The sequence below is a fragment of the Paramormyrops kingsleyae genome, chromosome 2 (assembly GCF_048594095.1).
Source record: "Paramormyrops kingsleyae isolate MSU_618 chromosome 2, PKINGS_0.4, whole genome shotgun sequence".
NCBI classification, from domain to species: Eukaryota; Metazoa; Chordata; class Actinopteri; order Osteoglossiformes; family Mormyridae; genus Paramormyrops; species Paramormyrops kingsleyae.
In genome coordinates, this window is record NC_132798.1 from 39,132,078 (window position 1) to 39,147,965 (window position 15,888).

General features: G+C 43.1%; 1 protein-coding gene across 2 annotated transcripts; it reads right to left on the reverse strand.

Annotated features, from left to right (window-relative positions):
* Window positions 1–1,757: 1,757 nt before the first annotated feature.
* On the reverse strand, window positions 1,758–15,888 carry thoc5 (THO complex 5). Of its 2 annotated transcripts, none has more exons than XM_072709115.1 (20): window positions 15,748–15,888; window positions 15,337–15,461; window positions 14,835–14,978; window positions 14,548–14,661; window positions 14,145–14,242; window positions 13,872–14,018; window positions 11,951–12,065; window positions 11,606–11,738; window positions 11,317–11,394; window positions 10,973–11,016; window positions 9,916–10,015; window positions 8,560–8,668; window positions 8,341–8,442; window positions 5,493–5,589; window positions 4,699–4,810; window positions 4,318–4,421; window positions 3,815–3,902; window positions 3,380–3,495; window positions 3,070–3,260; window positions 1,758–1,926 (listed from the first exon to the last, which is right to left on the reverse strand). In XM_072709115.1, exons 2-20 carry the CDS (start codon window positions 15,430–15,432, stop codon window positions 1,863–1,865), a joined length of 2,052 nt encoding a protein of 683 aa, XP_072565216.1. In that variant the 5' UTR covers window positions 15,433–15,461; window positions 15,748–15,888; the 3' UTR covers window positions 1,758–1,862. The 2 variants fall into 2 exon arrangements, with proteins under 2 accessions (XP_072565216.1, XP_072565215.1); XM_072709114.1 differs by having other exon boundaries at window positions 9,916–10,018.

Sequence of the window (15,888 nt, forward strand, 5' to 3'; positions counted from 1 at the left end):
AGACCTGGTATACCGCTCCGCTGTGCGGCAGAAACAGTAGCGGCGGGGAGCTATCCGAGCTCCGAGCACACACGGCTGCACAAGCTGCCAGCCTGGTGGTGTGTACTTTGTCAGCCTCCCTAGCAAGCTCCCTACAGTCCTTAAGCGGGAGGTTAGCTAACGCCCCCCGCACGTCTGCGGGCAGCTGTTGCATGAAAAGCTCTCTGAAAATAAAGCAGGGCTGATGGTCACCTAGGAGAGCTAGGTATAACATAATTTGCATGAAGACCCAAACAAAATAATAACCTTTATAAAAAATAATGCTTCCAATTTTTGTGTTGTTTCCTGCAGTGTATATCGTTTTTACTCTGAATGCTGTGAGGTTCATGTGCTCTTCAGTGTTCAAGACATTCTGCATTGGTATGGTGGAGAAATGCAAAAATGCAAAACAGAGAAGACTTTCTACTTGTACATATTGAAAAACATATTGGAGAAAACAAGTCTTTTTTCATCTCTGATGCCGAAAAGAATGAAATGATATTGATATTTTTCATACCAGGAACTTGCATGGCTGCCGACAGCAAACTGTATGTGGACTGATGAGATAATGAACCCATTAAAAAGTGATCAGTTAAGGGAAGTAGCCAGATGCAACTATGTTTTTCAAACAATTATTTTTTTTTACTTTGTTTTAAAAAACATTGACTGCAATTTGTCATACACTGCAGCCATTCAATAAAAGTTATGATCCATAAAAATGCCTTGTCTTTTGTGTGTGGTTTTAGTGGTTATGCATTTTTAAAACTGCAGAGCTGATTATTGTTAGATCTCAATCCTGGATCACAGAGATTAAATGCTTTTCGTTATTTACATGTATGCAATTATTTTTTAAAATAAATTTTAATACAAAACTTTAAAGTAGTTTATAGTAAAGTTAAAAACTTCTGTTATCAGTTACTGTTAACTGTACATCATATACACAGCTACAGGTTTAAATGGTATACACCTTAAATTCTACTCTAAATAGAATTTACTATAATAAATTTTACATTAGTAATGACACTAATACAGTAAAATACTGGCAACCACAGCTGCTTCTAGAGTACTGTAATAAACTTCACAGTAATTGATGAGAAAAATACAGTAGTGATACTGTAAAAATACAGTAATACATGGGCAACCACAGCTGCCAATATTTTATTATAATTTTAAAGTGTTTTACACCCTGAAAAAATGCAGTTAACAGATTCATATAAACTAAGAAAAAAAGAGGGGTGTATGTACAACTATTTTAAAGCAGCATTTAAGTCAAGTGATCAGTAAATTAGAAGTTAATTTGGAAAGTAATTGCTAATAAAGAACAAGGTGAAGTGATGTTCAATACCGAGAATGAGCTTCAGTGTGTGTGGGAACCCAGTGTAACAGAGACCAGCTTGTGTAAAAAGGTGTCTGGTAGATAGGAGGGCATCTGTATGGAACGTGGGAGGAGATCCTGGGGATTCGAGAAGAGCCTCTGTCATGTGGGGTTTCAATGACTCAGCGCAAGACTGAGGGCTACGGCAGAATGCTAATCAGCTCTGGTGCAGCGGCTACTATTTTTAGATAGTGCTGTTAGTCTTCTTGGAGAAGAGAGCTGGGTGGGTGTTGGCTGGTGGGGAGAACAGAGACTGCAGCAGGAGAGTGAATGACTAAGTGATACAGGGAAAACTGAATGGAGAGGAAGAGAGCATATAAACCAGAATGTGTCAGTCCGAACATCTCCAAGACACGGAAAGGCATTCTCAGAAAAACAACCACCTTTATTGTCCAATTCACAGACAAGTAAAAAAAAAAACAAGCCATTCAAGGGAGAGGCTGGCATGTAGCGCAATCCTCATCTTCACTCAGCGGTGACTGAAGAAGCCCTGGGGATGGTTGTATTTAAAAGGCTTCAGCCTGTTCGGACCCCTGAAGGACAGAGGAGGGACATCACAGCCTCCATGGAGGGAATGTTTTCACACACTTAAAAAGCCAGCATGTAAAATCATACATGGCTGTCAATGTTTTTACATATTACATTGAGGCATAAGTGATCAAATAGTAAAATACACAGCAGTTAGGTGCGTTTCCACCGCACCAGGTACTGTATTTTTGGTACTAAAAAAAGTACCAGAAGTACGGTACTTCAAGTTGTTGGTTTTACACTAATGCAAAATGTGCTACCGGAGCTGAATGATATCACAATGCGAGGTGGGGTACTTAGTACTGAATTTGAAAAAAATGGCTGTAGCATATTATACGGCAAAACGATGTGCAATATTAATTCTGTCATTGTATGTTAAGCACATACAATTCTTACATTGCTAGTCAGATTAATATCAGGCTTTTTCTTCCATTCAATTCTGTTTGGACATTGCAGGGAATTTCACTAAATCTGTCAATAGAAAAAAATGATTATCTAGTAGGCCTATATATATATCGATCAATTTAAAGTTTACCTCCACTGCTTTTGTATGAGTGCTGCATACATGCTCTGAGACAATCAATCATTTTCATCCTTGCAGTTTAAATCACTCCAAAATGGGTTTGTGAGAAATTTGTTTCAAACAAATCTTCCATTTTGTTTTATAAATACCCTAATATTTATTACAACAAAATACCATGCTTTCCAAGTATATTATATAAAATACTTTATTCATGCCATTCTGATTGTATCTGTTCTTGCAACCAGATTGCAATTTAAGCTTTAATTTCTAATGGAATTGGTACATAAGCAGAAGTACCAAAAAATATGGCACGTGGCGCAGTGGAAAAGTGCCCCTAGGCTTTGTTTTACCATGGGTGACATACAGCTGTGTGTACAATTCAAACACTGAAATAAATACCCAAACAGCATCTGCGTGATAGCTGGATGAGATGTGGGATGTGGCACGCACACTCTCAGTATGAGGCCCTGCTCACAGGCTTACCTCACTGTCCATGGGTGACATACAGCTTTGTGTGCAATTCAAACACTGAAATAAATACCCAAACAGCATCTGCGTGATAGCTGGATGAGATGTGGGATGTGGCACGCACACGCTCAGTATGAGGCCCTGCTCACAGGCTTACCTCACTGTCCGCAGGCACATCTTCTCCCGAGGGAACTCACGTGGGCCCTCTACGCTATCATCCTGGCTCTCTGTCTCCAGATACACGTCCAGGCACAGGCAGAGCCGCTGCAGCTGATTGGTCAGCAGCTGATAGCCTGGGCGGGGCCCCTGCAGCTCCATCCTGAACACATTCACCTCGCTCTCCATGGCCTGAGCAGAGGGAAGTGTCAGTCAAGCCAGAGATCCCTAATACTTTGTTTTAATGCTGCTTCTGGCTACGAAACCTACAGCCAAGGCAGAGTAAGAGTAAAGTGGGGACAGGTGCTCACCCTCAGGTTGTCATCAGTACGGCCAGTGCGCTCCCCTTTCCAGTTGAGGGAGAGTGCAAACAGCGGGGTGACCTCAGGGTAGCGTGGGTTTAGCACCATTGCCGCCTGCAAGCACGCTGGAGAATAACAGAGAGATAGGAATTACTAGTACAGCACCCTGAAGCTGTACTGCCTGCCTGTATTCCCATCTAAACAAGGCCACCCCACACCACTGCATCACCACTGCTGCCTGCAGGCATGCTGGAGAATAATGGGGAGGCAGGAATTAACACAGCAGCCTGAAGCTCTGCTGCTTGCCTGTATTCCCACCCTAAGAGGCCCACCATGCCCCTGCATCACAACTGCCACCTGCAGGCTCACTGGAGAATAACAGGGAGGTAGAAATCAACACAGCAGCCTGTAGCTCTGCTGCTTGCCTGTATTCCCAGGACTCACCAGTGCCTCTTTCTACCTGAGCCAGGAAGTACAGGTCAGTGTCCTGCGCCAAGCCAGCCTGGACTACATGCTGGGTATAGGGAAGCTCCTGCAGACACAGAAACACAAGCTGCCATCAGACGAGCATCACCTTAACATTACGCTAGCTACAAACAGAAAACTTAACGCTTATAACTTATGATAGTACTGTTAACCCTCTGCAAGAGATCTAAACTGCATTTTGCAATGTCTATACAAACTTAAAATAACTAATTACAAACTTAATATAAATCTTACATATTTACAAAGTACATTAAAATAAAGATGAGTTTAATGCCAAAACAAATAAATAATTAATTTGCCATGAATTAAGTTTATGATATTGAATGTAATGTGTGATCATGCCCCAGTCAGTGAATGTGTGTTCCCTACCCCTAGACCCCAGATGGTTAAGAAGGGTGTACCTCCCGAAACAGGATCCACCACCTGAATTACTGAACTACAACAATAAACTCAGGACTTACCGCATACTCCAGGTAGGTCATAGTGGTCCATCGGGCCAGACGGGAGACCACTTTGGCTGGGAAAAGGTGCTGACATTCGCTTGATACGGGTACTATGCTGTGCTCTGTAAGACAGTTATCACTCTGGCTGTGACTCAAACTCTAGGTGAAAAAATACGTTCAGCTAAGAAAGGCATACAAAGACGAAGCTGATGAACTTACACAACTGCTAAGCTAATAAGACACACACACAGATGAGGACACACAGGAAGAGATGGGCAGTAATGACTGACATGCACGTATGCAGGGAGGCACACATGCACACACGCACCCTCTCAGCACACTGCACCCCACATAAGCAGACAAAGCACAATGCAGGCTGCTGCAGCAGCACAGTCTCACCCAGGGAACTGAACTGCTTGTGCAAGGCAAGGCGAGACTGCAGGCGGCCCTTCAGCAGTTTCATGCTGCTCTCCATGTGGCTGGCACTCAGGGATTTTCCATCTGGGGGAGCCTGCGCACACCATACCATTCATTACACACATAACATTACGGCTGAAACAACCAATCTCTAATGGCCACAATAATCAGTAATAATGATGATGATGATAATAATAATAATAATAATAATAATAATAATAAATATTTATATCACCAAATGGTTGTGTTTTTGTGGTTTGCGGTGTAAACTGCAATAACATCGACACCTAGCAATGTCAAGGTGTTAAGCCTAGTTTATGTTTCACTTTTCTGCGAGACTTTACAGTCCATGCACAGTTGTGCGTGCGGTATTTTGTTTTCACTTTTCCATGGAGCAGACAGTCAGCGTATGCATGTAGCAGTGATATTCCACCAGACCAGCAGAGGGGAGATGTATTGCAACAAACACAAATACAAGCAGTAAAGCGAAATGTCAAGATTTAAAAATGATGGAATAGTGTTGGTTTCAATAGAAATTCTCTATACCGGGTAAAGTTGTTATACCTGTGACTTAAAAGCAACATCAGGTTGTATCTTTAACAAAGCATTTGCACTTTTCTTAAACCCTCCATTTTGGCCCAACTAACTGATTAGTTGATCACCTGACCACATGACTATAATTATACTAAAGTAATTTCTTCCAGCCCTACATTAGATAAAGAAACATAAATCATACACACACATAAGCTCAGACACACACTCAGACATATTGTCACCTCTGGCCTGTCGCTGGGGAACTGGAGCCCTCCAAGATTTTGTACCCAGATGTAGGGGTGTCCCAGCTCTGACACGTAGTCCCCAAATGTGGCAATCCTGTGTGGTCAGAGCACAGGAGATTGGCCGTGGCTAATAAACAGCAAGACAAATCATCTGAAACACATGCACACAAACTATGTGCCATGAAATGGGAATCTACAGCATGGGCCTCTAACAGCATCTACAGATCCACAATTAAAGTGCCTCAGTACAGAGGAAGAGTCTCACTCAGGTAAATTATAAATTCAAGCAGGCAGAAAGAAAACCTGCACAGGGCTTGCAAAATTTTGAAATCTGCAGGCAGACATTCTTCTGATCATATGCACAAGCTAGAGTGCAAATGGGACTCAACTAAGCTAGAAGTTTTCAGATCTGCCTGGGAAGAGAGCCTCTCTAAGTACAGACAAGCACTAGTAACTGCTAGATCAGTGACTTTTTCCAGACTAATAGGAGAGAACAAAAACAATCCTAAATTCCTATTTGAATCTGTGTCTAGGTTAACACAGAATTCTTCGCCGTTAAACTCGCAAGTACAACGTTTTATGAGTGATGACTTTTAAATTTTTTAATGGTAAAATAACTTCGATTAGACAGACCATCCAGTACACGTTTGTAGCTACATAAAGCTACCAGCCTCCTGCTAGTCCTATTCATACTGATAATGACACCTTTGAATCTTTCCTTCCTATAAAACAACCGGAACTTTTGAGTTTAGTTTCCTTCTGCAAATCCTCTACGAGCCCTGTAGACCCATTTCCTACAAAATTCCTCAAGGAGATTGCACCACTGATTAGCGCTACCCTGTTAAACTTGTTAAACTCATCCATAAGGCTTGGAAATGTTGAAAAACATTTAAGAATAGCTGTTATTAAACCAGTTCTAAAGAAACCATATTTTGAACTTAGTGATTCTGGAAATTATAGACCTACTGTATATCAAATCTTCCATTCATTTCAAAGAACCTGGAAAAAGTTATTGTTCATCACCTGTCATCTTATCTATAGAAAAATATTGCTAATGAATCAGTCTGGTTTAGACAAAACCATAGGACAAAAACAGCTTTAATCAAAATAGTGAATGATTCTGCCCGTGGCTGTATATCTTTGTTGGTATCAGTAGATTTAACGGCAGCATTCAATATGTGGACCATAAAATCCTCTTGGACCGGCTAGAATCTGTGGCATTAAGGGGACAGCCCTCTCTTGGTTTCACTACTATTTAACCGATTGTTATCAGTTTGTCCATGTGAACAATAAATCTTCCAAGGCCACCAAAGTCAAATATGGGATTGGTGCTGTTGGCTTTGGATAAAGTGAGCTGTCAGTGCTGTCACTCTAGCTTCACAATCGGTTGTGGAATTGGGAGTGCTGACGTTTCAGAGACTCCCCATGCCTGCATTCCCACCTGCCTCTCCCTCCTACTTATACTGCCACAGCCATATCTGCCGGAGCTTATATATTGCACACACCGAACTGTTTGCACTGCCTCTAGTCTCCCCTACTTTGGCTAATTGCACACATTAATTGCACATCCTGGGCTGTGCTGCCTGGAGACCCCAAGTAATCAAGATATCCTGCCTATCCTGTTGCATATGACATCTCCACTACCAGTGGCGTCATTCTGGTCCACTCACCCTTCTGCCTGTGACGTCTTCCCTATATGCCCTGCTGCCGTACCACTGTTCATCCTGCCATTTAAAGCAGCAGCTGCCTGCCATCACCTGCCTGCCCCCCGCTTTGAGACTCAAATGTTAAAATTGTGACAGTGTGAATTGGGACTTTGCCATCTTGCTCATTTAACTTCCTCTGCCAGTCCCAGGAGGATATGCTCCCCCTTTGAGTCTGGTTCCTCCAAAGGTTTCTTTCTTCCAGTGAGCTTTTCCTTGCCACTGTCGCCTCTGGCTTGCTCACTGGGGGCTTTGGGCGGGAATGTTGGAAATCGCTTTGAGACAATGTAATGTAGTGAAAGCACTATACAAATAAAACTGAATTGAAAAATTCAATCTTCATATTTTGGTAAAATGAATTCTGACAAGTCCAATCCTAAAGGCCATTCTTATCCATTCATGTTAGGCAAACCAGTCAAAATTAACTAAAACCAGCAGTAAATTTGGGACACAGCAGTCTGTTAACAACACAGACATCAAGCAAAAAGAAACAACTCCTCAGATAGTCCATGCAGGTACACATACAGGGATAAAATAAATCAATCAACAATTTGCTTTCTTTAAAGTACTCAGAGTAGTCTATTAGGCTGACCGACAATGCACTGAGATGATGGCACAAGGCGACTGTGCAATAAATAGCAACCCTCCTATAAGTCACTCCAGGCACCGGAAAAACTTCACACTGTTCCATTCCACTCAAACTGGTGTGGTGCTGTGGTATCACCCACCGCACGACTGCACTCGGGTCTCATCCGAGGTGGTTCATCATGTGATGGGTGCGGCAATGCGCTGCATCAGCACATGGTCCTAACCTCTCTCCACTGTGCATAAATCAAGGTTTTAAGTGCACACTTCCTAGTGGACAAACACGTCATCATGATCAACATTTTGTTTGGTTTTCAAAGTTTTTCATCCAAATATCAAATTAAAAGGCCAGAAAAGGGTAATAAAGTAGAGAATTAAATTCTACTTAAATAACCTGTTGGGCAGGGTGTTACATTTTGGTAGCCTGATTGTCCCGGGACATCGGGCTAGCGATTTTGGTGAGGCTTGCTGCACACTGCAGCCCGCCAGGATGAGGTATAAAGACCAAGCAGTTAAATACATCAAGGCCATGTACCATGAATATGAAAATATCTTACCCCACTTTGTCAAACTGGTATCGATTGGCTGGATTAGGAGTCTCTGAACCTTTGTCATTAGCATACAGGCAGCTGAGCAAAGTCTCTGAATTCAGCAGCTCTCTGAGTGACAGAAGACAGGGAATAAGAAATCAATCATTTCGGTGTCAGTATCAGAAACTCAGGAGTGTGCAAGTATGATTTTTCATGTCTGAGAAAGAGCAATAATGCAGGTCTTACCCAGCACTGATGGCTCCGGCCAGGTCTGCAGCTGTAGACACCTTGGCCTTCACAGTCATAATGTTCAGGTTCATCAGGTAGTAGAAGAATAGATGCAGAACACTGCCATCTACAACAGCGAAGCGGTCCGTTGGCTTCACGGCGATACATCACAGACTCATGGGGTCCATGGGACAGTTACCATGCTCTAAGACATAAGGCCAAACTCCAGATATGGCAGTAAACCGAAAGCTATCGTCATTCCACAAGGTCAGATGCACAGTTTCTGAGTCCATAGCGGCATTGGCAAGAGCTGCAGCACGTTCAAACAGCCCAACCCTCATGATGCTGTCAAAGTACCAGCAAGCTGAGCTTATGCGTTAATTAAATGCTCAGCAATGTCAGAGACAGACTGAAAAGGGGCAAAGAAAAAAACACAAAGGTGACCTTCAGAGAGAAAACCTCTGCCTACAGCTCTGACCTTGGGCTCCTGCAGAGCTCTGACAGAAAAGAATGACTCCTGCCCACTGGAGTCAAAGTAAAAAATCCTGCTTGTGACATCATTGGTGTGAGAAGCTGCTCCTCTAGCCCAAGAAAATAATTAAACTTCCTGCCACACTGACAGATGCTGCAGCACATTCCCTTTCTTCACTAGTCACAAAAAACCTATTACACTAGCATTCTAACTACAGTTTCAGGGTATTTTTCCCCCACGCTGCCAAAGTTACACAGCATAAGATTTTCACAGGGAGTGTTAGCTAAGCATGTCAGCTACAGGAATAATGTGCTGCAGTGCAGCAAAGCCCTTCATGAGGCTCTCCCTGTGCATCATAGCAAAGCAGGAGGCACATTAGTGGATCAGAGATGATGCAACAAAGCAAAGAGTAACTTTCAGTCCCTATTGGGCATGTAGACATACCTCCCATAGGCAATTCTAAAGCAGAGTTAGCCTAAGCTGTGTTAAAACAGATGAGGAGAGCCCAAATTGAAGCAGCCACCACATGTTAGTAGCTGGTAGTTTTTCTGCAGCCAGTCTACGTGCTGCAGCTCGGCCTGGAACTGGCTCTGCTGGAGAGTAGCTGGCAGAGGCTCTGCGTGACCTTGGATCCCCTCTGGCCGTGTGGCTTTGCATCACACACAGGGGCAGCCAGGGCCACAGGATGGGATGTGGGGATGGGGAGGGGAAGAGGTCAGGTTACGCCTGCAATGCAGAGGCAGCCCACGCACCCACACAGTCACTGCCTGCAGTATCCAAAGACAGCACTAGCAGTGAGTGCTACCGGCCCGCTTCACCAGACAGACACCGCACGCAGGGCCCAAGCAAAATACCTTAACAACTGGAGTTAATGGTGAGGTACTTTCAAGGTCTACACACACCTTTACACTTGAGGTCCACACAGAGGGACAGGGGATGAGGCTTCAGCATCTCCCTGCGCTTGTCATCCAGCTGTACACCGAGTGTTGGCCGCCGTCTCTTCTGCTTAAAGAGAACAGCAACACAACAGAGCCAAGAGCATCTGTCAGACTCCACCCTCCATCACACTGCTGCTGCTTAAACTGGGACAGGACGCCCATGGAATGCTAACACTCACTCTGATTATACATACATACACATACATATGTATCTGACAACCACACACAAATCAAAACAGAAAATGTATATGCTCATCATGTTTCACACGTTTTAAACAACTCAACATACACATTAATTTGCAGACATGGAAACATTTGCTTGTTTGTTTCCAGCAAGCTGTCAACAATTTCCCCAGTGTTCTGTGTACTCGTGTGTGTGTGTGTGTGTGTGTGTATGTCTGTATGTATGTAGGCGATCAATCTTAATAGGTTTTGTTTAGCCTAAAAAGTCATGTTTGATCCATATCCAATATTTTTGTGTGATACGAACACAAATCCTAACTTGAATCATCTTCATTTACATAAACTGACCATAGGAAACACTGGCATAGGAAACACTGTGAAACAGAACAGCCAAGAGAAGCAGGGTGTTCTGTGAAAGAAGTCCAAATAGAAAAATTAAAATGGGACAGGAAAACCTGAATGAAGCAGAGAGCCTCAGAGTATGACACTTACACGACCACCAAGCAAAACGGACAAATTGGAACACTGACACACCCAGCAACCTTATTGATATACCACTTCCCAGAATTCACAGCAGGCAAAGCTTTGAATCAAAAAAAACTTTCCATTTATCATGGGTATTCAAAGGCAATCGATTGAAATCCTTCCCATTTTTCAGGGGAACAGAACTGGCTACTCTCTCAGCGTACTCACTGACCCCACTGCAGAGTACAGGCATACCCAGGAAGGGGTTTCACTGGGATGGCTCTGCAATGCCACCCAGTGGTGCCAAAGGGCACAGGTCTACCTGAAATAGGTAACCAACACGTATTGGGAGTAAAATGTGAACATCACTCACTGTGTTCTGAAGCTCCTCCTCTGCGTCAGAATCGCTCTCATCATCTGCGTGACGTAGAGATGGAGAACAGAGTTCACTTTAACTGCCTGTGCCACACACTTGCATGAACATTATCACTAAATAAATTTAGAGGTCTACAGCAGGCATGTTTGTATGAATGTTCAATGCATATTAAAGAAATAACAATGCATCTTTATATAGATGTGGAGTACAGCACCACCTTGGTTAAAGGTTAACAAAATTTCACATGCTTAGATACGCCTTGGGCACTGACTGTCAAGATTAACACAAACACTTTATTGGCCATTCTGAGTAAACCTGAAGGCAGCATGCAGGACTCTTACCTTGGGAGTCCTCTGGTGGTTTGGACAAGGCCTTGGCTTCATCCACATCACCACTAATTGACACAGTGATGCTTTTATCTGCAACAACACAGACCCATGCTACCAGAACTGACCCACAAACAGCACTGGCCCAATTATGTCCAGACCAAAGATGCAAAAGAGCTGAAGTGCTGAATACTAGCTATATCAAAATAGCTCAGCGCACAAAGGTACAGTGGTAGTTTAAAACAAATGAAAATGAAATGAAAAACAGGCATTTGAATGAACGGTTGAACAGTGCATGTCTCACCACAGGCCTGACTGTAGGCATTGACCTGGACGAGAAGCACATACAGAGGCGGGGGCAGGTGTCTGGCCACTTCATTTTGCTTCTGCACATGCTCAAATGGCATGCACAGGTACTCCTGCACAGGAAGGGAGGCCTGGGAGGCACAAAACAAATGGGAAATCTGGCTTTCAGCTCACCATCACTTGAACATGAACATCTTGTGTTCAACTCAAGACGGGCCTTAAGGTTTAAACTAGATCCCAAAAACGATGTAAATAGGTGTGGAGAGATCTACAATAGGTACTCAACTGGACACAGAGAGATCTGAACGGGTACTTAACAAGACTGTGTGGATTTGGCACCCACCTGCATGATAGCATTAAGACCTGGCTGCAAGCTACTCAAGTACTCCTTCTTCACCTCAATGCTCTTCAGAATCTTTTCCTTACTAGCCAGTGAGTCTTTGTACTTTTCTGCAAGTCTGTAGAGCAGAGACAGTCAGGTTGGAGGCCAGGGCTGACCAAACAGGTGTGATGTGGACTGCAGTGCAGCAGGGAACAAGTAAAGCAGGGATGGGGACAGGTACTGCAGTGCGGGGGGGGGGGGGGGGGGGGGACAGCAGGGGCACTGCAGTGCGGAGGGGTAGGTATGGCACAGACAGTACAATGCAGGGGGGGACAGCTACGGCGCAGACAGTGCAGTGGGGGACAGCTACAGTGCAGACATTGCAGTGTTGGGGGGGACAGCTACGGCATAGACAGTGCAGGGCAGGAGGGGACAGCTACAGCGCAGTGCAGGGGGGGACAGCTACGGCACAGACAGCGCAGTGCAGGGGGGAGACAGCTACGACACAGACAGTGCAGTGCAGGGGGGGACAGCTACAATATAGAAGTCTTTCGATAATATCCAGGGTGCCCTGCGAGATGAGGCACCTCCTTCTGGAAACACCACCACTAAGGGCGTTTTTCCACCGCACCAGGTACCGTACTTTCGGTACTTCCATAAAGTGCCAAAAGTTTGGTACTTCTTTCATGTCGGTTTTCCACTGGCATAAAAAATGGTACCGGCGCCAAATGACATCATCAGTGACTGCCCCTGACTGACAGCCCAAAATTAAAACTAAAAGTTGAGGCTGGAAAATGCGGTTTATTGTTATGTCAGCTTCTATCACAGTATAAGATTCAGTAAAATCCAAATCATGCTGCCATCAATTACGTTTACGTGGGTACACTTACTTTGGCTAAGCTGATCAAAGCAGTAAGAATTAGCTTACTGCTAATTCAGTCTTTTGAAAGCAAACAAATTATTTAATTATGTTTTTTGATTTTCAAGCGGCATTGTTCGGTGTTTCGCGTGTGCCGCATTTCTTCCAAGCGGCTTGGTATTACGGTGTTCCGGGCAATTCAGTTTCCCTATGTTTCTCCTGTCTATGAGGAAATAATGTTTCCCCTAATATTAAAGCAAAGAGGTATGTGAAATGTCTGAAAATCATTCAGGTACATTATTACATGTGAATACCGTAGATCGTCACGCATTATATAGTCTTATAAGAAATACTATACCGTTTTCATAAAGAAATAAAGAAATCCAAATCCCACTGGATCTGTTCATCCAACCATATGGCGATTAAAGCCTGTGTTTCCTCGTTTGTCCATCCTTCCATTTTACTTTTTTATATTTTTGTTTCAACTGCTTTTTATTTTGTTTCTCGCTGTGATCGCTCTGTTCGCTGTGTGTTTCAAAAGATGGCAGTTGTATTTTGTGTTTCAGCAGCAGGCTATTTGCATAACCAATCGACAGCAAATACGTTTGCAAGTCCCACCCCGAAGTACCGAAGTATCAAAGAAGTACCCCAAAAGGTTTGGCACTTTCGGTACTTTTAACTTTCGGTACTGGTACTCGACCGGAAGTCAATGGAAAAGCGAAAGTACCGTACTTTGTGCGGTGGAAAAGCGCCCTAACATAACCCTCAGCAACCTTAAGGGTCTTACCACAGAAGGCCTCTCGCATAATTTTCTTTTACTTTTTTCTTTCGAGCATGGAGGCTTTGCTGGTAAGTTAGCTATATTGACTTTTAACACTATGCCAGCAACCAGAACTATATTCATAGCAAAAGTAAATGGAGAGTAAACCAGACTGAACAATGAAAATGGGAAAAACTTGATTAATAATTATAAAATGTTACAAACATTTAAAACAATCTAAATGAGATGACATTGCTGGCCTAAACACTGTTGCTAAAGAAGGTGATCTGAGGCTGGGGTGTGCCAGTACGGGCAAGCCGAACCTCTTTCTCTGCTCCAGCTCCCAGTCTAGGCGGGCTAACGTCTGCTGGTGGGGGTCATCCTTTGTGAATTGTAGCCGAGAGATTTCAGGTGGTGCTTCCTGGAAAAATTCATCCAAAGTAACAAGTTCTATCTCTTCGTGCTTGGACCTGCACATGAAGAAATAACAGGCGGGGAGGAAACAGAGCATTAGAGAAAGATGTAAAAATGTGATGCAAGTCAAACTGAAGGCTCCCCACTGAAATCACCTCCCGCTGCATTCTCAGCTCACTCACTTGAATTCAAGACACTTGCTGATCTCTTTCTGAAGGTGCATGACTTCATACAGCAGATTCTGCAGCTGCAGATGAAGGGCATCAACTCGCTGCTTGGCCTGAGCAGATGAACAGAGTTACTTACAACTTGTTTAATACATACAAATAACTGTAGTATCTACACTGGGAAGATGACAGCATATTTCAATCAAGTTCAGTTATCAAAACCTTTCTACTTAAGTCTAATTAACGGTCAAGGTTCATGTATTTGTAAATAAGACACAGTATATTAGTAGATTAGGAAAATTATTAGCATGGAGGCCAAGTATTTACTCGCCCATCCCATTGATGGGAAAGTAAAATGTGACAGCAATGTGTAGCTGATGAATGTTTAGTAGTAAATGATCGTAAGACGCATGCTGACCTCATGGGTTTGGTCACGCCCCTTTTTCAGCCGCATGTGTGCCAGGCGGTTGAGCTTCTTCAGCGTCATGAAGTGGATGCAACTCTGCATTCGGCGCTCCTCAATTTCTACTGACTGCCGCAGACATACATGGGAAAACCCATGATGACACTTAATACTTTCTCTCTTTATCATTTGAATACAAAACCACAGTAAGCATAATCCAAGCACAGAGAATTCCTCAAAATAAATAGGAACAGAGTAAACAGGAGGAAATCTCCAAAACCCTGGCAGGTGTATTCACTCACTCCATCTTTGGCTCCTGCACTCTTCAGCTCCTGGATCTCAGCCATGAGCCTAGCCAGACTCTCACAGGTCTCCTTGTATTGTTCATGGTCTTGAGCGGGGCTCCTGCCTTCCAGCTCCGCCTCCTCATTATATACCTTCACATCCTACAAATCAACACACATATACATATACACATATATATATATATATATATATACACACATATATATATATATATATATATATATATATATATATATATATATATATATATATATATATACATACACACACACACGCAAATCTCTATTATACATACTACATATAAATTCATAGTAGGCCAATTAGTTGCATGGTCTGGAAATAGTTCTATACTTATCAAGACTTGGAATACATCGGAAACATCATTTTCCATTCTACACAGGCTTAAGTATGATGTCTCTAATAACTACGCCACCAAATGGAAGGATGGGCTAATTCTTAAAACTCTCTACACAATAAGCTACAGTTATAGATACTGGCCTGGTCACCGTCCCCTCTGCTGCGCTTGTTCTCTGGGGTGCCTCCCTCGTTGCGGATCACTTTAGGTTTTCGCTTTTTCAGGGCATCGGAAGACATGACAGCAGCTTGACCCGCTTATGTGGCTCCTAAACACAACAGCAGTGGTGTAAATTTAGCTAGCAGTTTATCTACACGCTAGCAACTGAAAAGCGCAAATGAAACCGCATCATTAAAAAAAAAAAAATCACCGCGGATTCTTAGTGTCCGGTTTGTGTCGACATACACTGACTATAATTAACTATTATCCGTTAATGTAAATGAAATTATGTTTACGGATAAAGGATTAGCTAACTTTCAATAACGTAGTCGTATTAGGACATTTAAACACCGTGGAAAGTTAAGATAGGTATTTGATACGTCTTTTTAACTTACCGGGAAATTTAAAAAGAACAGCTTTAAAAATATGTTTTACAAAGAAAGAAGACCAAACTAGGTGCTACACACTGCTCCGAGCCGGTCGCACAGCACTCTACGTGATCATACGTATTTCCGGCTTCCTCATCACACAAGTAA